We start from the raw sequence: 25,497 nt of genomic DNA on the forward strand, positions 1-25,497 counted from the left end.
CATCTTCACAGAATTTGACCTCAAAAACCAGAAATGCTGTGCTTTTCAATTATACATAGCTTTTTCCACCTGAGTCATCAGTTTTGTCTGACTCCCCACAGGCCACCTGCTTGGCCTTGTCCTGTGCTGATCCTCAGTTAACTACCTATATGCACCTTCTAAAATAGGTCTGACTCCCTCATTCAAATCACTGTCTAAACAAACCTCCTTGATGACATTTTGCACTTTTCAGCACTGGCCAGATGACTTCTTTCTTATTGTAGTGCTTCTGAATTAAAATGCAAATTCCACAATGGGAACACAGGCAATTATATGCACAACAGAATGCCCCAGAAATGACTGTTTCCCTCTGTAGAACATAGAGGTATCTTAAATTTTAAAATCAACATTTTGTCTTTTGTCTTGACATGCATTTTATGCAATAAGGTTCAGAATATGGCAGGTAGATGAGAATAGCACACTTCAAAAGAAGAAACCCTCAAACTCTGTGTGGTACTGACACAGAAACCTGTGTCACCACTCACCTGCTTCTAAGGATGTTGCAAACTTGAACAGACGTGTGCTCATGAAACCACAGCTCTGTTTCCCATCAGAAAATCCTCAACAATCTCTCTACTAAAAGGTGAGAAGTCATGAGTAAGAAATGGAGAATATTCCAGAAAGTGAATTCCCTGCAAACAGGAGGCAGCAGCTGTCAGGTCACAAGCCCACACAGAAGGGTGGGGAGGAAATGCAGGTGACCTTCAGAAGGAGAATATGCCAGAAGCTCAAAGCAAAATCCAACTCTCTCTCTTTTACAAACTAAGGATGAGCGAGAACAGACAAAGAGCCTGAACCTTGGTTTAGAGCACTTAATTCCTCCTATATACCTCCCAATCTGTATTTCTCCCAGCTTATATGTGGCCAGAGAGGAAAACGTGGAATTTCCCAAAAAGGGAACAGATCCACATTCAACACTGAAAAAAAAAAATCCTCATCTCCAAAATGTACAGATAAAATAAAATATGAGGACAGAAAGGTAACACAGGTGATATAGCCAGTAAGATCAGTTATTAATTCATCGAGATTGCAGACAAAACTGAGATCTCTCTCCTTACTCTCATCACATCATGAATCAGTTATACAGTCCACACAGCAACAAAATGATATCACTAATTCGAGTTTATTTTGTTAAACTTCATTCACTTCTTTAGCTCTTGGTTCACTTCCTGTCATAAAAATTAAAAGCAGAATTAAGAAACAAAGCATTTTTCTGACTACTACACATCAGCTAAGAAAAACTGACAACATGAAAGCTAATGGCTTCTGCTCTAAAATGTGTATTTCACAGTTTTCAGACTCAAATGTTTTCATTCTTATCTCAACTGAAAACATTTCCACTGAGATATTATGCAAATGAAGTGTGGAAATAAAGACAAAATTTTCTACCATGAGGGCTATTTATGGAATGGAACCAGTCCGCACTGATGCTGAGGAGGGGATTAAGGCATGCAGCTGTAGTCTAGAGGAACCATCCCTCACTAAGAGCCTGCTGGTTTTATGTGACTCACTTCACTTAGACTTTTTTTTTTAAACTTTAAATCCAAAATCAGTTACCGAGATACTGAAACTTTCTTGAGCCACACTTTTCATATAATTAAGGTTTTCCGAAATGATAATGACTTTTAATTGCATTGCAAACACTAGTTTGGAGTGTGTGCCCAAAACCAGAGGTGATGATTTCTAATATAGTACAGGTTTCTGCCTTTCATCATTGTTTTCAATCTCCAATTGAGAGCTGAGAGATAAGAAGCAATTCCTGGGAAGCCCAAGAAGCCCAATTGCCATCAGCTCCAGCACATGCCATAAGGATGCTACACAGCTCTTGGACCCCGCAGAGTTTAAAGCACAGATTGCTGACAACAAGTCTGTTCTCAGTAAAAGTGACAATTTCATCAGGAGTACAGATCTGGAATTACATGACAACTCCAGAGTGCCAGAATAGGTTTGGAGTGCAAGAATTCTTCTGGGGATTGTTATTTATCTTCTACTGAGGCTTTCACAATACATAAATCAAATATTTCCTTTACACAATAACAGAATATTCTGGATTAGAAGGAACCCACAAAGATCACCAAAATCCAATGCCTGACCATGCACAAGACATCCCAAGAGTCACACTCAGTGCATGAGAGCGTTGTCCAACCACTCCTTGAGCTCTGTCAGGCTTCATGCTGTGACCTCCTCCCTGGGGACCTGCTCAGTGCCCAGCCACCCTCTGGGTGAAGAGCCTTTTCTGATATCCAGGCTGCACCTCCCCTGACACAGCTTCAGGCCATCCCCTCAGGTCCTGGCACTGCTCACCTGTGCTTTCCCTCATGAGAAGTTGCAGACTGCTTCAACCCCATGTGGACTTTTAATGAAAATTGGCTGCATTCTGCCAGCACATCATTGTCAGCTGCACATAGCCCTGAACAACAAGCGGGCCATTAGCTGGTTACTAATTTTAGCTTGTTCTATGCATTCTCTCTCTTTTTTTTTCCTTCATTTTCTATTACAAAAAAATAATACATTTTTCAAGAGGCTTCTTTATAATAATTGAGGAATACATAAAGAATGAGCTGTGTTTTAGGTAAGCAGAGCACAGCCCCACTGCTGATCTATCTCCTGCTTTGGTTTCTACAGAGTACAAAACATGCTTACACAAAGATACAAAGCTATGCCAGCTTTTTTACACTGCAGTTAACAGAGATAATCAGTTGGAGCAGAAAGTATTCAAAGAAACACATTCTCAGCTAAGTGAAAATGCTATGGATTATAAATGTGTTAGACAGGAATAAGGCATACATCTTGCATCTTGAAAATAGAATTTGAGGCTTACTCTGAAAAATGCCTAGTCATAAATCAAATTCTACATAAAATAAGGTACTTCCCAAGGTAAGGACAGCTACAATGCACAGTTCTAAGTTCAATTTTGTATTTCCAATTTTCTTATCCATGTTCCTGCATGTTCTTTTTCCATCAGAATGTAATGACTCTAAAGGCTGCTTATAGTGCATGTGTGTATGATCCAAGAGCCCTCAAACCCAAACTGGAATTATTTTTAAAGTGCATCTGTATTTTCTGTTTGAAGGCTAAGACTGAGATAAGAGCAATGCACTTCTCAATATACTTAAAGAAGAGCAGGTAAGATTCTGCTGCAGGCAACTACATTCATTTCACACATATTCATTTCAATTTTTAAAAGTACATTAACTCCAGACAATCTGCTAAAAATAACATGGCATTGTACAACTGTAGAATATTGATAGCAAAGACTGACATATTGGTAAAACTACTTTTACATGTCGATTATTACTCAACTGAATTCCCCATTCACATCACCATTTTTTATACAACCTAATACACATATAATAAAGTGTGGGAACCCACAGCACAGGGAATAATAAAGTCCTCCCAGACACATAACATGTCTTCAAGGCCACTCAAACTTGCCCTCTACCAGCATGAGCATAACCTCAGTCTGCAATAAAACCTGTGTCACAGGACTTAAACACTTAAAATATTTAGAATTTTGTGAAAATATAAAGAAGAGCTTTCCTCTTTGGAGAAACAGCACACAGACATCAAAGGCACATTATTCTTTATTACAAGTGTCTCTCAGGAAGTGTTGCTCCCCTGTGACAAAGTCTGTTGCAATCACACTTTCTGATCCATGCTAATAACAAGATCAATGAAATTACCTTGGCCATAGAATAATGGCATGTGGAAAGCTGCTGAAGCTGAAAATTATGTTCTCCCAGCAACTTGAAAGATAAATTAAATCACTGAACAACAATAAAAAAGCACGACTTTAGGATAATCCTGCAGAACTAAGGCTCAACCACTGTCTATCCTTAACTTGTACCATTTAAAAGCAATAACTTAACTGTCATTTGCTGACCTAGATACTTGGCTTGCACTCCAGATGTTCTCACATTCCCTGGTGCTGGATTTGTTTTCTTACAGGCAATATGAATGGTACTCCATTAAAATTCTCAAAGCACTGGATAGTCACAGTAATACAGAAGTGTTTTTCACATTCTTTCCTAATGCTCTTATCTTCTTTTTTTTTTTTTTTTTTTTTTTTTTTGTTCTTGCACTGTTTTCATTCAGCAATAGAGGTTTGGAAGGTGCTAGAGAAAAATTCTAAACCAGCTGTTTAAAAAAAAGGGGGCTAACAGTACCTGGGGAAACTGTTAACAAACAATCATCTGTTGGTAGTATTTAGTACATAGTCATCCCTTCTGTGAACACTCAGAGCAACTTCTACCCAAGGTGCAACTGTCAGTACTTTTTAGTCAACAAAGCTTGCATTACCTTAGTGATTCCCTCTGTGCTACAAACAGCCAAGCTCCAGAACAAAACTTCATCAGCAGCCATTTAATGGTAACAAGACTACTAATTTAATTTGCCTTTCAAGCTCAAGGATTCAAAGCAGAAATATGGCTAAAGAAAACTCAGGTTCAGCTCCAATAACCCAAGGAATTTTATTTTTTTTACCGAATTGAGAGGAACCCTGCAACAGTATTGTAAATGCAGGGGAACCCAATGGGAAGAAATGACGATGTCTGACTCAATTCAGAAGGCTGAATTATTTCTTTATTATAACTATGCAAAAATACATTAATATACTATATAAAAGGAAGATACTACAACTACATACTACTTTCTCTGCATCTAACTCTCACACAACTCGTGACCCTCTCTCAAGAGCCCAGCCCCAGGTGGGTTGGATTGGCCATCAGGCTCAAACAATCCTCACCAGAATCCAATCAAGCACTCACTCCAGGTAAACAATTCACCAAACACATTTCACATAGGAAAAACAAGGAGAAGAAATAGAACTTATTTTCTCTTTCAGTTCTCTCTGTGCACCTCTATGAAAAATCCTGAGAGGGAGAGAAATGTGCTTGCCACACAACAGTGTCCACACGATCCAATAGATGAGGCACTAAAAATTGCCCTCAGATTATTTTATCAGCCCAGAGAAGTGCATGCTGTATTCCAGACATTTTTCCTTCTCTAGGCACACACTGACATTCCACTAAAGGAGCATTTATGAAGAAGCAAGAGGAAAAGGAATAGCATGAACAGCACGCAGTTGATAACAATGAAAAGAAACTGGATCTACATGAAAAGATAGAAGGGTGCATTAGAAGGGTCAAAAATGGAAAAGGCAGTATTTATCTGGAGCTGGTACTCAATAATATTTCAGAGTGATTACTTCTAAACATACAAATGTTCCAGCTCAATTACTACTGCATATATGTCACTAGTAAGTGATGACTTTTTAAATGCAGTCAATGCAGAAACTATTTCAAATCTTTTAAAATAACCAAGCTGAAGTTTATGGATAAACACACAAAAATAAGTTTATCAAAAAAAAGGAGTATATGCAGCCAAAACGAATTGCCCCCAGAGAAAGCTGCTGACAACAGATGCTTAAAGAAGAAGGCATTTCATAAGTCAAACCTCCTCTACTGTAGCATGATGATGAATGGTTTCCCATTATTACATGCACTAAAAGTACCTCCAGAAAAATACTTGGGTTAGAACACACAACAAAAAAGAAAAACCCAAAACCCCCCCCCAAAAAAAACCAACCAAAACCCAAAAACCAAAACACAAAACAGAAAAACCCCACACAAATTTAAAAAAACACCAAAAGTAAGAAAACTAAAACTTCCTCCCAATTCTTAACCGTGAATCTCCTGCTAAAGACATACCTTAATTCAGAAAATAAAGAATATAGGTAAGATGAACCCAAAAATCAGAAAAAACATCACACAGAAATAAAGAACTGCAAAGTAGCAACAGAGCACCAGCCAAGGAGATAATCCTGAGGATTTTGTCTGTCACTGTCAGGCAGAAGAATTCCTGGGAGAACTGCAGCCTACAGTTTTGGTTTGCAATGTAATGACAGCATAACCTTTATCAGTAGAAGAGAGGAATACTGAATAGTAACCTACAAAATTTGAGTGATAGTAACTAAAAGAATGCTACTTATAAATTACTGCCCTCACATGAATACATTTGCAGGTCTGAACAGTGAGAAAAGTTTGATTATGATTAATCATTACAAGTAGAAATACTGGTTATTTTATTTTGCCTGTGCCCAGTTAAAGGACTATTTTTGTGAAAACAGTGATTTTGGAAAACTGATACTGCTGATATGCTGGAACAATTGGCTTAGCTGAGTTCCACCTGTTCACTTAAATCCTCCTCCTGTCTGCTACTGTGGTTCACCTTCAGAGAAATCATTACCCTCTTCCTAAGAGACAATGCTTTAGAGTGAAAAAAGGGGAAGTGAAAATCTCAGAGGAAGGTGAATAATTACTGCTCTCTCAAAATTAGGTCTTAAAATAATATTTTGAAAGTACTTCTACAGTTGGGTGCTATAAACAGCAGAGAAGCATAATCACTAGTATTACAAAACCTCTTTGATGTAGCTCATTAATAATCCTGTCTTTGCTTAAAAGGGTACTTCCTTATGAAATTATTTTAATTTTTGCCAAGTTTTGTTCACTTAAAAAGTAAGTGACTAATATAATATTTTATTTTCTCTAGACATATTAATGCAGATGGCTTCAGGAACCAGACTGCTGTTGAGTTATATTTAGAAAACATGAGGGCAAGTAGCCCAACATGGCAACCTATTTTCTGCTGGTGAAGACTTTGAGACACAAGCAATGTGGCAAGTGTTCTTACCATTATGATGATTAACTTCATAATCTATGTAAATTCCAGCTGTGAATTAGAAACCAATAATTTTAGAAGAAAACTGGGCTGAATTATGGGAAAATTTTCTAAGGTCACTAACAAACCACATTTTAAGGTTTGCAACTGTGAAATTGAAGCTTGTTGATAATGTAGCCATTTGTGCAAAATCCTGTGTCAGGGGTGCACAGAGGTAATAGAGGGAACAGCACCATTGTTCCATAGCACATAAAAACATACAAATAGCATTTTGCAAGCCCAGGCACATAGGATAGTGAACTCCACTATCTGAGAAAAAAAAAAAAATCAACTCTCACATTACTTACAACTATTGGATGGGTAACAGTCATACTACTAGAAGTCTAGCAAACAAAGTAATTCCATGAATTAGGATTCAGTTCAGAAGGATGGAGAGGTCTTTCTGAAACCCATGTTTTTTTTCCTAAGATTTTTTCAGTTTTCATAATATGGTAAGATAATGATAAGCAATCATTGTCATACTATTGATAAAAGCTAAGAGACATTAGAGGTAATGTCCATTCACAATTAAAGTAATCAAATAGCTTCATTCTCTCTCCCATTCTTTCTTTAAGTAGATGCAAGGACAAACTGAAAGTAAACAAAAATCCCAGCGCCCTCTCTCACCTTGTCCAGCTTTAGAAGGTCAACCAGTAATTTAGTACAAGAGATTTGAAATGGATGCACTTGAAACTGGGAAACAACAAATTCCTGTAACATTGGTCTAACTCAAGAGAGAGATCCAATGCTCAAAATGAGCGTTGGCATCTAAGACTCAAGTTCTCAGTAGTACAGCTACACAAGCAGAGACAGAGGATAAAAATAAACGTCACATACCCCAGTAAAATTCTGTCCATAAAAATATATAACTCCAGCCAATTATGGAATTGCCTGTGTTCTAAGGTTTCTGAGAAGTAAGTGTTGTGTGGGGCTTTTCCCCTGAATTTGTTGTTTTGTTTGCTTTTATATACAGAAAAACAACCCAAAAACCCAGGTGAGACAAAACTTGGCCTCTCTAGAAGGAGGTGTTTCCACAGTGGAAAGTTTGCAATCTGCACTACACTACCACTGGTTCTAGAAATGCTTTTCTCAGCAGTGAGCTTTAGAAAAAAGTTTATCGTAAAATACTGCATTTAGTGACAGCCCCACAATGTTTCTCTTGCTTTCTGTAGAAGCTTTTAGACACATTTAAAAATTAATCTTTTGGGAAATCTTTCAGATAGCATGGGATTATCAGTTCCCACTTGAGACAAAAATTGCTGTTCATCTCCTTCAAGCAAGAGTTCTTTGTCATTTTTACAAAGGTGTCATTACCACAGCTTGGTGGCTGCTACTACAAAATAAAAAGAAACTGCAGCTTTTCCTAACCCATAGTTTGGAAGCTCTTATTAATACAAGAGGCAGTCTACAATACTATCAAGCAAAAGTCAAAAGCTGAAGTCAACTTTTACAAAAATTGAATTGTCTTAAATTAAGCAATTCTTCTACTGATAATATGTGATATAGTTATACAAATAATTTTTCTTCCACTGCTATTCATATATTACCAGTGATTCCATGTGCAACTGGATTATTTTGCTGCTCTTTAAGACATTTGTGACATTGGGCCAGCAAGACAAAGCTCTCACTCCCAAATCAACACCTTCCACCTTTTTTTCCCAGAAGAAACTGGTTGAAGTTTTACTGACCTCTCAAGAACTAACGTTTCACCTTGCAAACTGACTAATGGTGCAAATTAATTGACTACGTGGTGCAAATTGATTAATTTTGAAAAATTTTAGTTTTGGTGCAAATAAAATTAAGCAGGAGTGTTTGCCTGCAGTGGTGTCAGTGACTTGTTCCTGTATTTGCAGGAAGTTCAAGTCATCACAAAAGCAGTAAATAACAAAGGTTAAAACTTCCCATGCCAACCAGATTAAATGATAACTGCAATTTTTTTCCCCAGAGAAAGACTGTTTTTCCAGCTTCCCACTTGTCCTTCAGTGTACCTGGACACTGTTTCATTCAGCACAGCTGATTATGTAAAACACCAGTTATACCTAGCTTTACAAATTGCTATACTCCTCTATATTCTAAATGTAATACTCTGCAGCAAGGTAAACTTTCTAAAAATAATACTAATCATTTTTAAAAGTCTATGGAATCTGATGACTATAATCAAAACACTTCTTAAATTTGCAACTCAAGAATTGTGAATTTTAAATACATTAATTACTTCATATTTGCTACTCATGAGTCAGCTTTGATCTGCTAAAATAGCATGCAAAAGGCATTCTTTTCTGCATTATAAACAAAATACTTTTGTTAGTATTTAAAAATGACATTAAGATGACACAGCAAAGTAGTGTGGGTGAGAATGTGTGGGAAGCTGATCAGAAGCACAATGAACTTCTTGGATGCTCAGAGAACAGCGGATCCCTCCGGGGAAATTTGGAAAAAATATTCTGCATAGAAACAACTCTGCCTATATATCACATTTTATCTTTTTCTCCTAGGGTTCTTTATCACTTGGAATATTTGCTGGAAAACAAATTTTCTGTCTTGATGGTTGTCTAATCTGCTACTTACAACTGCAGACATAATCCTGTTTATGACATTGCCATTGGTGACAACAGAAAACTCCCCCCACATCCACCTCCACTCTGCAGTCAGGATGATCCAAAGGACACAGCTCAGCAGAACACTAACCCCAAACATTTGCTGCTGTCTTCTGGGTGTGTGTCCTCACAAAGGAGGACGTGAGGGCAGAACACCCAGAACTCCCATTTTGGGTTGTCATCACTGCTGCAGCCAGAGCCATGATCAAGGGCAGTGCCAGGTACACCAAGGATGTGGTCAGGTATTTACACACTACAACTCCACTGGTTTTGTTTGTAAGCATGTTTACACTGATGCTCAAACAGAGCATCATTTTACTCCATCAGCCAGAATGAAATGACACCCAGGTGTCTGAATGACCGGGATCTCTTACACTCACATGCAAAGGGAAGAGGCAGACACAGGCACTGCAGAGCCAGGCCAAACTGGCAGAAATTAATGAACAAACAGGATGAACAAGATCAAGCAGTGGAGGAACAGATCAGCTATGACCAGGAAAGGTTTGCACTCTAGTTAAAATACAATACAAAGAACACCATGACTGCATCTCAGCTTATATGTATTATTCAAGTAGAAAACACATATACACATCCTTTTTTTCAAAAAGTTTAACTCAAGAGGTAATATAAGTTCCATAAAATAGTTCTTTCAATGAAACAATTGAGATATGGATTAAAACAAGCCCTTTACATATCCAAAAGCAGCAATTTTGATTGAAATCTCATATTCTCAATCTTTACTAAATGATTGCTGACTTCATCAATAAACAAAACTCTTATCCAGACAGTATATTATTGGGACATAGGTATCTACCCTAAACTCCTGTTCATGCACCTATGTGTTTGCAAAAAATCAATGCAATTAAAAAATTAATCAAAATTTAATTCTAGGCTTTAGACTTCACACTACCATCTTGCTTACTGAAGATGATTTTATGATTTTAAAAAGTTAATTTTTATTCATTTTACTGACAATGAAAAAACAACACCAGAAAGATTTTGATGTCAAGTGATGTCTCCCATTTAACAGGAGGCCAAGTTCGGCCCTGGTAGGAACCACATGAACCTCCTAATGCTGCCTCAGAAATACATTTGGTTATAGCACAAACTCAAGACCAAGAGTAAAAAAAGTGTACTCTTCCTATGATTTGACGAACTGGGTTTTAAATATCCTTAAATCAAGACTGCCAGCAAGGTTTTATTTATGACTTTCCAGCCAATTAAAACCACCAGTAACATCTACTCACTTCAGAAGAGCACCTACTGCACAGCAACATTTTTGGAGACTATTACCCAGTCCCATTTACACTTAGTGGCTGAGGCATTATAAGAATCATCTTGCATTGCATTTCAAGTCACTCAAGTGCCCACAAATCTGTGAAACCCATGCAGAAATAGCCTCCGTGGAAAAATCAGCATCACATTTACACATTTTAAGACTTCAAAACAAGGCTCATGTGGGACCTGAGCTCACAAAAGCATTCTGCAAAGCCTATGCACAGAGGTGGGTACTTTTAACAGCAGATTTGAACGCAGCCAGTTAACTGGAATTATTATAGATTTCTCTCTAACTGGTCACTTGTGTCACATAATAGTAGATTAATGAAAACTGTATTTATTTCCAGGCCTTTACACTAACAGGAATGATTACAGTTAAAAGGTCCCCTGGAATTTCCATTACAAATCTATTTTTTGAGGATTTACATGTCAGCTATAATATATTTTTAGCTGAAACTCAATATGCAGGGTCTCAGCTATACATTATTCAGTAAATTTTCCCACACCTTTGAAAAAACTCCTTTCAGAATTAAGAAAAGAGAGCAATTTTACCTCATTTTCCTATTTATTGAGGTTGTTGAGCATTTTATTTTGAGCAAACTAAGGTAGCATTTACTACAAGATACAAAATTACATGGTTAATTCTATTATGGATGGACATCCTACAAGTATCTCACATTGCAAAACATCAGTGAAAAGAGCAACTGGACAGTAAAACAGATTGAACAGTCACATAAGTTTCAGGCAGATTTCAGGCTGATTTAAAGGCTTCTTTGGTCATTTCTGGACCTACATGATTAGAGAAGCAATGATGGAATTAGTAGAAAAATGCTCCTTTTCGTGTGTAAAAGATATGCATATTTGTTGAATCCAATTTCTTTCTTCCCTGCATATTATCCAAAAGAATAAATCATTTCCTAATAAGGAATAATGAAACAGTTACACTGCTAAATTATTTCATTTATGAATTCAATCTACTGGACCCTCAAACTATTTTTCTTCCATTTAAATTTTATGCCTTCTTTGGTGCACATCTCATCAAACATGGATTAACACTCTTATTCTGACACACCTGAAAGAGCCAGCAGAGTCTATTGGGTCACCAGTCCTTTGGAGAGGAAAAAAAAATCCCTCAATGCTCTATAAATTCTTTGGAGCTGCAGGGTCTATTAACTCAAAAATACACTTATAAAAGAAACAAATAAGGATTAGACAGTGGACCATAACGATTTCTGGACTGTTGCGTGATAACTGTTATGCAAATGACATCACATTCACCCTTACTGACCAAAAGGAATTAACAGTATTTCACTACTTTTGCTGTGGTTGCAGTAATGTGACTCCTTTTTTAAACAATATTCATTTTTAAAGGTCTACACAGAAAACTGAAAAAGTCTGAACACTCATTTTACTCAGTTAAGAAGAATGAATCTCTTCCAATTATTACAAAACAATTCAAACTTCCATGGAAAAAAAAAAATTAAATCAATTTGCAATAGAAATTAGGATCAGATTTTCCAAAGGTTTCTGCATCCACAGTAGCAAATGGTTTTTAAAAGGCTTTGGTATCTTTTCCAGTACTTAATTGCTACATTTTAATAGCTGGTTCTCACTGGGAAATAGATGCCTTCAGTTCCTTGAAAGCAGTAGGAAATTCTGGCTACTTCATAGCCATATGTAATGCAAGAAGTAGAACGAGAAAGACTTCTGAAATCTAAACCACAAGTCACCATTCTGAGACATCTCAAATATATGAATATCCACATGCATTTCTGGAAGACCTTTTCATCTCAGTTGGGCTTAGCATGACCTTTACTCAACTCTACACCTAATAACAACCTCTCTCCAAGGGTTGTATCTAAAAATAAACACACTTAGAGCATTTGGCACATTAGGGCCTTTTGCCCAAACCAATTGTTCAAGGAAATTGTGGTGACTAATCCCTGAAAAATATTACAGTCACAAGTTTCTGCCATTTGATGATTTAGCTTTCCCAGTTCACAAAGATCTGTACTGCACATCTACTCAGGAAGAGTGAGCAGGCTGTGGTTCCTACTGAAGCCCATTCCGACAGGTTGACAATATTTAAATCTCATGCAAATATAGACAAAACCAGCATGCTTAGGTAATGTCTAATGCAACAGAAAGTCATGGCTACTCTGGTTCAAAACCATTTTCAGTTGTCAGCCTTTCATGGGTTAATTAATGACATGCAAGGCCTGTTTTTCTGGTCCCCTGGCACCTGAACTCTTCCACTCCGGAGCACCAGGGGCTAACAATCCATCTAGAGTGGAGCTCCCTACAGCCAGGCTGCCCTGCAGCAAGGGGTGCAAAACATGGCCATGGAAAGAGACAGTCAGGAGCAGTAATAAGGACACCCAGTTGTGAAGGAAAATTCTGGGGTTTAATCCACTGTTGCAGAGTTGTTTGGTTAATAGAAATTCCTGTTCATTAAAGAAAAGAAGGGATTTTCCACTTCAAATAGATGAATTTTTTGAATAAGGCTTTCATTAGGGTAATTTAATATACTGCTCCTGTACAAGGTCAAGCTTTCTATAGTTTTTTTCTACTTCAAAATTTATAAAGTTGAGATTGTTTTTTCAGCACAATCACAAAGAATCAGTGGTTTGTACATAGGAAATATCAGCGGAAAGACTCAGAAGTGACGTATTTACTGTAACAGCACACACTTGAGTTGCAAAATGCATCTCTCAGAATGGTTGCTTTTCTCCCCACACACTTAAAATCTTATTACTTGAAAACTAACAAATGAATCCGTCTGTCAGTATTTACAGAATAAAAATTAATTGGCCTTAGCTTTGATGGAGATATGCAAAAAAAAAGCTCAGGATAGACAGAAATAGCACAGTCCCCCTGTTCTTTCAAGTCTAGGGACAGGGGAAGAGCTCACACTCTCAATGCTTTATCTGGCCTGTGATAAACTACATTGAATATAATCTACATATTTTGTATTCAGTTGCATATATGTCAATTTCCTGAATAGGAAGTGTTTTCTTATTTAGAACAGAAATACTTTTCATTGGGAATTAATTACACCCTGATTTGAAAAACTCACACAAAAATGTCACATGCAGTTGGTGTGATTCCAAGTCTTGGGAGGATCTTTGTATTGTTCAACTAATTTGAAAATACTCAGCCAGGAAATTTGCATTCAAAGATTTTTGTAGGGAAAAGCTGTGAAGTGAGAGCACTGTGAGAGCACTGCTACTTCCCTGGCCTTCAATCAGGCAAGACTGAAACTGTAAATGTGCCCTGTGTCACTGCTCCTCCAGGGCTTGTGCTGTCCTGGCTGTTATCCATCCACTGTGCACAGCATCTCTGTCAAGAAATGGGAGCAGGGTGGGAATCCCTGTACAAGCACAGTTAGGGTAATTACAGTAGAGCACAAAGGCTGATTCTGTCCTGGTTTTCTTTTTGTAAACCCACAATTGACATAATTTGTTAATGCCTACAATTCACACGTAATTATACACAGGTACAGACAGATTGCATCCACTAATAGCAGCAAATTTTTCAGTTTTAATAACTCCAGAAATGTGACTGTTTCTGAAGTTATCACCTCTAAAGAAAATCAAGTCTTCCATGTCTTAAAAGGGGACTTACAAAAAGGAGCTTGTGGATGAGCATCATCCTTTTGAGATGAGGGGACTGAACCTTGCTTACTTAATTCTTACAAGCACTAGCAGAGAACTACAGCATTAACCACTGGAAGTCTACAAGGAATCTGGATTACTTCTAGAAAAAATTATTACTATACAAGACTGTACTTCAACATGATTGAATACTAAAGCTTCTATTATAAACCTTGCAGAGGGTTGTATGATGTATGAGGATAAAAAAGGGAGGGAGGAATAATAAGGATTTATTTATGGTGCACTGACAGACTTTGGAGTCACTAAGGAGCACAAATACAACCATTGGAACAGCTTAAACTTGTAACAAGTTTGTAGAGTACAACATAAAAATCTTTTATTCTACTACACAGCTCATCTATAAAGATTTTATGTGATTTTCAATAGAGGAGTTATGAAATAAAGCAGCCTGTAGCAGGAGCTAACAAGTGCACATCATGTTCATTCCCACACATTAGCACTAAGACACTGCCCATAAAATACATTAAAGATAAATTTATCTTTTCTTTTGTGGCAAGAGCCAAAACACTTCAATATTTATAGATCAAAGCTTTCTTAAAGGAAAAACACAAAAAAAAACCCAAAAAACCAAAAACAAAACAAAACAAAACAAAAAAAAAAAAACAGAAGACAATAATTATTAATTCAGTATTACAAATCACCTCCAAGGCAATCTCTTTAAATTACTAAAAACCACTCTCTGGTCTGCAGAAGGGAGTGATCACTTTGAAAAATCACCACCACCAACCAAATAAGAAGATTTTTCTACTGATTAACTTCTTGCAACACTATAGCACCCTGAAAGTGCAATCCAATCAACAAACCATTTATATTGACCTTAAAGAAAAATGAGAATTACATCACCCTTCTAGAGATGTATAACATAGATACACATAATATATATAAATATACATAATAACTTATTTCTTGTGAACTATTTTGTAAAAGTAGTTACTAATTCACTATATTCCTGCATATATGTTCTAGATTAATATTTTCATGCTGTGGCTACATATACTCTAGCAAAACCAGCATGAAAACTTCAATCCACATGTGGAGTATCAATTGGAAGACTCATTTTGGTCCTCAAGAATAAATATTTTATTTTGATATTAGAGCTCTTATTATTTTCACATACCTTTAAGCTAAGAAAGGAAAATGCCTGAATTAGAGCCATGTAAAAACAAAAAATGGAAATCCATACTAATGTAATTTAGTTCAGTTCAAAAATGTCCTGTGATGTTTAACTGAAGGAAAAGGTGAAACAAGGTTTCCAGTAAAAGTTCTCACTTCTAAGATATACATCTCCTGCTCTGCATTCACAGAAGTCTCTGTAGACACATTTCAGTATGACTCAGTAATGCATAAGCACAATAATTTGACAAGAGCCAAATTCAAACTGTCTGCTGAGAAATGCAGTTTTATGTGAAGAAACATATGCACTTATGACACAGAGAAACTAATAAAACCAACTGTCTCTGGCAGCAGAAGTATTTAGCAAAGCAGCACCTTCTCAATATTCCAATATTTCATTTTCAATGCATTTTCAGCCCTGTTCTCTCCTTTTTCCTCTCTATAGAATATGATTAGCAACATAAACAACTAGGAAGGATTAAAAAAAGGAGATATTGCTGACAGAAACCATTTTCATGACTATTTTCCTCATCTCTTTCTACATCAGTGTATATAGAACAATTTTTCCTCTTTTAATTTTTCTCTATCAGGACTTTTCCATGAGGTTTTGGGGTTTGGAACCGCTCCACCCTATTTTCTTACCATTTAATCCCCATTTGTTTTTATATCACAAGCTATCTATTCCCTTTACACACATAAAGATAATTGCTGCTACTTGAGAGGCAGCAACACAGCTTCTGTTGTTTTCATTATCTAAACCAATTTCATAATATAAACCCTGAGCTTTGTTAATGTCCCCTACTGAAAATACCTCAAGAAAAAGGAGAGATTTTAAGTAAACCAGTAGTGGTCTTCCATTAGAGCAACTCAAAATCAGAGGTCTACCAGCAAATTACTGCTATGTCTGCACAATTCTGAGAATATTTTGATCTGTGAGTATTATACTTATTGTTTTGTGCAACTTTGGCATAACTGCATAACTCAAATACAGAAGTGAAAAGTAATATTAGAAAAAAAAAAAAAGCTTTTTTTTTTTTTTTTTTTTAGAGCTTTGAAGCTATTAGGCTCTGCTATGTAAAACTTGGCACACACTGAGAAATAAACCTTTCCCTGATAGATGGTAACAGCTCCTTTGTTTCTCCAACTCCCTCTTGATGGAAGGATTATGCTCTCAATCAACGGTAATGGCCCCACTAAGACAAACCAATATATCATCTCTAACTCCACACACACTACTGACTCCATGTGCCAAACCCTGCACACCAGGCAAGCAAACACAGGGAATTAAATAAACACTTCGGATTCCTCTCTGCAGACCCCAATGACCCACAGTGGGAACAGTTATATTTAATTATACATACATCCAGACAAAAAAAAAAACAGACAGTAGTGATGGTGGACCATACAGCCACCCCAGGACATGCATACAACCCAACCTCAGCAAGCATATAGTTCCTGAGTAAAATCTGTAGCTACAGATTATTTCTATCTCTTTTCAAGACATTCTGTACCAGAATCCCAGAATAGCCACAGACCAAAGGGGGAAAAAAAAGGAATGAAATGTTGACCTATTTAATAGGGAATAAGCCAAGACATTGAAAACTAACACATGACCATTATCCACAGAAATCCTCATGTCTTATCTAGATAGAGCAAATGCACAACATGGTATGCAGAATCCTCAGGGGTGGCTAGGGAAGAAAATTTATTTCTGTACTTCTTAATGAACCTGTAACAACTTTTACAAAGAGTTTATGAGGTAATAGTTGGGAGAAAAAGGGAGAAAATTAGAATGGAGAATAATCTTCATTGCTACATTTTCAAGAGGTCTATTCCAAAAATTAACTGAGAGGAAAATGTGGAAATGTGAGCATTTCATTAGACTCACTGCACCATAGCTAATCTTACATAACATAAAATTCATTAGCCCAGGAAAACCATTTAAGTGGCCTTCACAGGCCTCCATCTTTGTTCTCCACTGTCACCTGAATAAGGGAATCCCTAAGGAAATCTATAATATAACTACAATAAAGGATACACTGAATAATATTGCAGAACCTGGTGGTGAGTGGAATTAGCCATAATCATTCCTGTATCACATAAAATACCTGCTGTATATTTCTTCTTTGCAGAATACAAAGAAATTAGTCCAAATAGTCACTATATTTGTTGATAACCACAAACATTTGAAGTTCTCACTTTTCTCATGTACATTCAGTGCATTCCCCAGAGCTGGAACAAATTATGTTCACAAGTACCAGTACTTTGAAACCATTTCTGTAAACTCAGACAAATGCAAGTTCAAGTTTCTGACTACCTAAGGTGGACATCTTACAGTTTCAGCTCTGTTGCATAAAAGAAATAATTATAAGGCACCTCTAACGCCTTGTACACTCTGAGTTCTTCATGATGCAAGTACTTACCACCTCTTTAAGAATTCAAAGTCAACAATAATATTCTTGAACATCCTTAACATATTTTTACTTTCTATAAGAGCAAGTCTAAATTATCCTGTTCAACAGGATGATTCATTATGTTAATTATGTTCATTCATAATCCATGTTCATGATTTACTTCATGACACTGGAGTGACATAAACATTCTCCCTACAGGGTGGCACAAGTTTATATGTAGCTGCAATATATCAAGACTGAGAAAGAAATGTAATTTTAAAATAAATAAACATTAAAATTAATAGAAATTATCTCAAGCTGAATCACTATTATTATTTAGCCTTTCTCCCAAGGCAGAAGTTTCATCCCAATAATGTTAGTACATGAGCCCAGGCAATGATCTGCCTTTATCTAAAGACAGTAGAGTTTGCCATGACTACAAACAAAGCTACAGCAAAGCCATGCTTAAGAAAAAACAGGCCCATAAATCCAAAAGGTTCTTTCTGTGTCTCTTGTTATCTCAGAAGGCTTTGCATCAGCTGGCATTCCATGGTATTCCTCCTGGTTCCTACTCCAAATTCTGGTGAATTTGTAAGCAAAAAAGCCAAGGCCTTGCATTCTAAATATTTTGTTTCCTTGTATGTCTCTCTCCTCATTCATTTCAGGTTATATTCAGGGTATATTAGGACTTGCTAAGTTATACAGAGCATTAAAATAAAGTAAAATCAAGTGTTGCATTTTGCAATTAAGTAGATTATAATCTTGGTTTGGTGTCTCTTTTGAAACTGTAAGTGAAAAAAAATTATGTAACATGATTTCCTGGGTTTAAGAAATAGGTGGCTTCTTAGAGTAAAATAAACCCAGAGCTTAAATGCTTTAGGCAAATTAGTAGGACAAAATTGTATATGCAGTCCCTCCTCTGAGTTCTGAAGACAGTCTGAAAAGACTTTTTTTTCAGGAAGGTCAAACATTTAATTATAGAAACACAATAAACTGACTACAGAATACTAAAAATAATACTGCCTTATATAGTTAGGCTGTAAATATCAGATCACAGTATTCTGATATGCTATCACCTTTAATTGGAGACCAAATGTCTAGAAACCATTTAATGAAACAAAAAAAAGATTCAGAAGAATATTTTACCATTTTTTCACATGAACTTTCCAGTTCTTAAGGGATGGAAGGATATAACACTGACCTGGTAAATTGCAGCCCCAACAAGGAACCCTCATCCTTCCCTCACTGCTCAGGGCTGGCTAAGAAATAACTCTGTGTCCCCTTTCCTCCTACCCACAGTTCTCTTAATGAAAAACAAATGCTTTAAAAGACAATGTACTTTGCTTCCTCTGTACTTAAAGCTCCTGGAGGTAGAACACTAAATAACAAGTTTAGTGGTACAAAGGTTTGGAAGCCCCTTTTAGCCACTTAGAAATTTTCCAGAAGTAATGTTTCAGAAGGTGAAATTATTCAGGTTTCCTGGGATCTTGAAAAAGACCAGCATCAAGTTCTCTGTCACCAGCACCTTCCTGTCTCACAGTAAAATCACCTGTAATGTCATCCTCAAATTAGGCCAAGGGCTTTATTTTACATTATGAAAAAACTCCCGTGCATCACACAAGTCATTCAGTTTGAGAACAAATGTTTGCCAATTCATCCAGTGCAACATCTCTGAGAACCCAAGCATGACACTGAGGGATTAAATATATTAGTAGTACAATAATATTAAAATAACTGATAACTTCCCAGGTGTTATTTTCAAATGCATGGTTAACAGCTACAGCAATAGCCCTAAAATCACATTTGTATTTAGAAAGATGCTTACTTGAAACCTCTTCAAGAATAATGGAAAGTTTGCTTTGAGCAACAAGCTTCCATTCACAAATACTTGACAAAATCACTTTTTTTTTGCATCACTTTTGTATCATGTGCTACTATGTTTTATTGTCTTTTGTTGTTCTTTATAAGCCCCTATGAGTGTTAGGCCAAATTCCATGTGCTTAGCCAATTAATACGGAAATTATGATAAAAACTTCAAAACTTGACCCCAAACATTTCCGAATAATAAAACTAAATGTTAGTAAAGTTTCATCGAAGTCAAGAACAGCTTTTTCTAAAGTATGAACCAGACTCGTCCAATTTTCTCCACACCTCATTAGTCTCCCAGGGGATGTAAGTGAAACACAGAAAGAAACACGTCAAATTACTACGTTCTGAACAAGTTCAGTATTTGAGCACAGCCAGTTGCAATGCAAGCACTTAGGCAAGAGAGACAAACAGCTTGGAAAAATTAAAGTTCTAATTCTAAAAGCATCGACTCTTTCATCACCATCCAAAACAATATCAGGCTAGGATAAAAAAAAAAAAAAAAAAAAAAAAAAAAAAAAAAAAAAAAGGTAAATTTTGAACACACATAGAAGCCAAAACCTCTTTTTTGTGAAGTGCAGGGCTCAGAGGCACCGGCAATCGCTGATCGCTGACGTTTCCCAGCGGGGCGCGCACGGAGCGCAGCGGGACTGGGCCGGAGCGGCGGGACGGGGCCGGAGCAGCGGGACGGGGCCGGGGCCGGAGCAGTGGGACGGGTCCGGAGAAGCAGGACGGGGCCGGAGAAGCAGGACGGGACCGGAGCAGCGGGACGGGACCGGGACCGGGGCCGCGCTCCGCTCCCGGCGCGGCGGCGGCGCTGCGCGCGCGCGGCCGGCAGGGGGCGCCGTTGCTCGCGGGAAGGCGCTGAGGGCGGGCGCGCCCCCGGGGCTGCCGCAGGAGCGGCCCCGCGCGGCCCCGGCTCCGCTCTCCGCTCCGAGCCGCCGCTCCGCTCCGCTCCGAGCCACCGCCGGTCCCCGTTCCGAGCCCGCCGGCAACGGGGGAAGGCCGCCCCCCACCCCCCGCCGACCCCCGAGCAGCCGCCGTGCCCCGCCCCGGCGCCTCCCCAGGGCAGGAGCCGCGCCGGGTCCCCGCACGCCCGCGGGCACCGCTCCGCCTTGGCAGGGGCGGGGGAAGCGGCAGCCACCCCCTCGGAGAGCAAGCAGCCCCAAACCCTAAGTACTCACCATATTGACTTCCGAGACCATATCTATACTGGCAATGTCTATGTTCATGCCAACAGCCACTGGGGGACCTGCAAACCAACAAGATGGTCCGCAATGTGATCTCGGAGAACTTAACTCGTTCTTACCAGAGTTAGCAGGGCGAACACAGCGTGCACACGAAACGACGTTTAAGCACAACCAGAAAGTCAGGAGGGAAAGCATAAAGTCCCCTCCGTGGGGCCAGCGGCTGCCCGGGCCGCGGCGGTGCTTTATGTAACCGCACACGTGCCGGCACCGCTCCGCGCCCCGCTCAGCACCGCTCAGCACCGCTCAGCACCGCTCAGCACCGCGGGCACCGAGACCCCGGAGGGACGGGGGGACAGGGCCACCCACAGAGAACGCCTCCGAAATAAACTAACTAGTGCGAAGTAGGAGCACGCAGGGGGTTAAATGACATTTTCGTACCAGTTAACGGCACATCTTGTACTCGAAAATAGTAACTGTGATCACAGGCACATTAGGCTGAAAGGAGCAAACGCTGGGTGAACTTAAGAGAGATTTGCATCTCGATAAGACCAGTCAAGGGTTTAATTACAGGTTAATAAAGTATCATCTCACACACACTCACAATGAGGGACCGATTTCGAATATCCAAGTAATTTAAGTGATCCCATTAATAGCATTCTTTGCTAAGCAAATTGAGAAACAATGGTCTTAACTTCGGATCAGCTACAGGAAATGGCAACACACACACCCCCCAAAGCAACAGCACCCACAAGACGTTTGAAACCGCCCCCATACACAACGCACCCAGCCCGGATATGCAACCTCTCTTATGCAAAAGCAGTCAAATTACCTCCAAAATCTGGCCTTAAGCGAATATCATAGCCCTTCAGCAGTCTATCCACGGTCTCTTTCACCAGTGACATATTGCTAGGGTCATTGACACTAAAGAAAAAAGAAGGAATAATACTGTATTATTTCTGATTTCTCAGCCCCCAGCTGTACATTTCTCTCAGCAGTAGCATGCACTGCAATTCAAAGTAAAGGAAAAGAGATACCTTGGTCACTTACCTCTGTGCACACACCGCAGCTATTATTAAAGGGAATGACCAAATCCCAAAGTAACCCTTTTTCCGGACTCTCAGCATCCCTTTAGCTTTTGATATGATTTAGGGTTTCAGTGAAGAGAAGAAGAGATCCAACTTATTCTGGCCAGTGCAGTAATTCTAATGTGAAGCGCATGCGCACGGCGTACCACAACATCAAAAGGAGCAGTGGTTGCTGCTGGAGATGGAGCAAATTTCCTTGAAAAAAAAAATTAAAGGGGAAGAAGGAAATGCATTATTTAAAAAAGAAAAAAAAAAAAAGTAATCCACAGGAGGATCCAGTATATTTTTGTTGCCCTTTTTGTTAATATAGAATATAAATCACAGCAAGAAGAGAAGTTTTAGGAGTTGCAGGGTACAGCGGCTTTGCAACCTAGTTTAAGCGTTGGGGGGGCTGGACGGACTCGGATTAGGCACAGGGAGAATAGTTAAAAAGGCGAATGCACTGCGTACGTATGGGGGCAGGTGGGGGGAGAGAGGGGGCAGCTTAACTTTTTAGTCCCTGGAAAGAAGCGCCTGAAGCGAGGAGAGGTGCGGGCAAAGGAGCCGGCGCTGGCAACGGGGGCGGGCGGTGGGGGAGGAGGGAGATGAGCGCCTACAATATTTCTCACGGAGGAAAAAAAAAAAAAAATGATGACGAATAGTTTCTTGTAAGAAGGGATTAGGCTGTTTCTTTCCGTACTGTGGTGCCAGGCGCTATTCCCGGAGCAGAGGCGCTGGGAGCTGAGGGGGTCGCCGGGGGGCTGCGGCCGCCGGTCTCTGGCTGCTCCCGAGGGGCGGGCATGGGCCCCGCCACCCCGCTGCCCCCGGCGCGGTGTCCCGATATCGACCGATGTTTAACCCGGGGATGCCAGTTCGGCAGGTAGAACGAAACCTGGCCACGGAGCTGGGGGAGGGGGTCCAAGGGGAAGACAAACAGCACCCCGAAAGGCTTTCAGTGACCATCCAGACCCCATGTAGATGCAGAAGCCCACTTACCTCAGCGGGTAACACACCCAGGCTCTTCAAATGCAGCGTGTGATCCAATTAATGCCTCGGAAGAAACCGGAGACGAGCGGAAAGCTGATCTGGGGATGCTTTGAGTGACATTTAAATCCTGAGCAGAAAACGAGATAGAAAGGAGAAAGAGAGAAGGGAAAAAAACAAAACCATGAAAAACAACAAACACCGGAGTTAAATTATTCCTCTGAAATCTGCTTTGTGCCCGTCGCTCCTTTTACACCACCTCCTCCTCCTCCTCACGCACATACCCGCTCGGCCCCGCGGATCTGTGCTGCTTCACCGAGCGGATCTGGGCGTGCACACGTCCTCGGTCGGCCCGGGCGGTGCGGGAAAGGGATTGGGAACACTTTGGGCGTCAATTAACAAAAGAAATATTTAACTCGCTGCAGGAGAGTGGAGGAGCGAAAGGAAAAAAAAAAAAAAAAGGAGGAAAAGGAAAGAAAAAAAAAAAAAAAAAAAAAAAGAAAAGACGGCGGGTGGTGGGGGAGGGACAAGGGTGAAGGTGTTGCACAGACAGAGATCGAGGCGGGCTGGAGAGCCGCTCGCTCCCCGGCACGGCGCGGTCCCCGGCGCGGGGCTGAGGCGCTCCGGAGCTCCTGCCCTGCCCTACCCCGCCGCCCCCGGACCGGCCACCGCCTCCCGCTTCCCGGGATAGCCGCAATTCGCCTCGCACGGCCGGGCCGGGCCGGCCCCAGCACACATCCAGGCGCACCCTGGCCCGGGAGCAGGAGAGTCAGGAGGAGAGCGGGGCCGGGGGGATGCTCGGAGAGAAGAGGCGGCGGCGGCTCCCCGGGAAGGGCGAGGGGAGGAAGGGCTGAGGTGGGGGCGGACGGCGAGGCGGTGGGATGAAGCCTCACCTAGGGAAGCAGCGGGGTGGAGGGCGGGGAGCTGCCCCCGAGAGACGGTACAGCTGCCAGGAAAAAAAAAAATAAATAAACATCCAGACCGTGAAGCAGCCGTCAGCCCCGAAAAGCAGGCAGCCATTTAATACAGAGCGGCAGCTACCTTGGCCGGAGCGCTCGGGGGGAGCGGGGAACCCCGCGCCGAGCTCCGCAGCATCCACCTGCGGCGGGAGGGAGCGGGGCCGGCGCGGGGCCGCCCGTGCTGCCCGCGGCCAGCCCGGCTCCGCTCCCGGCGCGGCACCGACCGAGCCCCGCTCCGCCCGCACCGCCTCCGGCCGCCTCCCTTCGGCTCCAGTAAGTAGCTGCTCGGATTTTCCTCCCAGGAAAAAAACCAGCCATCCTTTGGGGGGCTGGGGTCAATTCGTCAAGGCATTGTCACTGCTTTTTCCCATTTGTAAGAATTGGAAATGCACAGGGCGAGAAAACACACTTTTCCTGCTGAAACAGACAAGACTGTGTGGGTGATAAATTTCTCATGTATGTATTCAATAGAAAAAAAACCCCAAACAACTAAGTTAAAGAACGTTTAAGCATTTTTAAAATCAGAACGCCCACGGCCCCCACCCCATTTTTCAGCTTTTCGTTCCGTGGCTGATTTTACAGAGCCACTCTCCCTGTTCACCAGCGGAGGTTTCTGCTCTCACAGAAACAGCCAGGCTGTTTCACTGCCAAACCTCTTGAAGTATAGCCCTGAAAGGAAGATGGTGGATATGCTGTGCAGTGAATCATTTGACTTTAGATATATAATGGGCACTTTTATTTTTTCTCCTTTCTGCAATCATATGACAAAACCCGGAGGTCCCAAGATAAAACACGTTAATCCTGCACTGTGAATTTCACCTGCAAGTGCTAACTTGGGAGCACATCTGACACTCCTGAGCTCTTTCTGAGTCTCTGCTATTAATTGCCACTACACCACAGAAATGTGTCATTTGCCACACCTGAATATGACCAGATATCAATATGAACCTGATGCTGAAGGCTGGTAATATTTGGTGCTGGAATGACAAGAATTTCTGATTTTCATATTAAGAAGAATTCAAGCAATGCCAAAATATCTCTGATCTGGTGTATGCACTGATAGTCAAAGACTTGTTCCAGGCCCAGAGTACCCCTGTGCCATGTGTGCATCTGGCCATCCTAGCAAAAAGGAATTGAACATATCTCAAACAAATTCAATATATGTGGATATCATGGTGCATTATGTGTGGAAAATTAATGTATATACTTGGGTTTTGGACATTTAAAGGTTCCGTTGAGCCATGTTTGGGTTGATCTGCAGAACTCATTATTTTTGCTAGCTGTAAATACACTACTGTCTAAATGTGTCTATAGCAGTAACATTGTCTTAGCAACCCTGCAGGCTCTGTGTGCCCAGACAAGCCTAAGGGGTAGGGGTTTCATCATTATATATTGACAGTGTGCAAAGTCATACAACACTTTTCCTTTTACAATTGTGCTCATGCTTTGCTATACACTTTTGACAATACCAATTTTTCTCTGACTATGGGGTTGTGGTCTATCTCTGCCAGTTAAAATTTCTTATCACCTTCAAAATCTCCCATTTATTTTAAGCAACTTGTCAAATAAATTGCTTCCCTCTTTTTCTCACTTGTGTCTGTGTGTTTGATTGAAAAGTAGAGG

The 25,497-nt window shown here is 40.2% G+C and overlaps 1 protein-coding gene across 6 annotated transcripts in view; it reads right to left on the reverse strand.

The window, feature by feature from the left end:
- Positions 1-24,151, reverse strand: part of GABRB2 (gamma-aminobutyric acid type A receptor subunit beta2) — a 135,961-nt gene extending 111,810 nt beyond the window's left edge. The window contains exons 1-6 of one of the 6 annotated variants that reach the window (XM_072935392.1): positions 23,957-24,151; positions 23,809-23,861; positions 22,928-23,045; positions 21,915-22,147; positions 21,697-21,788; positions 20,862-20,929 (exon numbers count right to left, since the gene is read on the reverse strand). In XM_072935392.1, coding sequence (XP_072791493.1) covers positions 20,862-20,929; positions 21,697-21,788; positions 21,915-21,991 — 237 coding nt within the window. In that variant the 5' untranslated portion in view covers positions 21,992-22,147; positions 22,928-23,045; positions 23,809-23,861; positions 23,957-24,151. Of the gene's footprint in view, positions 1-20,861; positions 20,930-21,696; positions 21,789-21,914; positions 22,148-22,927; positions 23,046-23,199; positions 23,415-23,808; positions 23,915-23,956 lie in introns of those variants that run through there. The other 5 variants (XM_030284135.4, XM_032750871.3, XM_032750870.3 and 2 more) reach the window with 5 other exon arrangements.
- Positions 24,152-25,497: the final 1,346 nt, after the last annotated feature.

The sequence above is a fragment of the Taeniopygia guttata genome, chromosome 13, assembly GCF_048771995.1.
Source record: "Taeniopygia guttata chromosome 13, bTaeGut7.mat, whole genome shotgun sequence".
NCBI classification, from domain to species: domain Eukaryota; kingdom Metazoa; phylum Chordata; class Aves; order Passeriformes; family Estrildidae; genus Taeniopygia; species Taeniopygia guttata.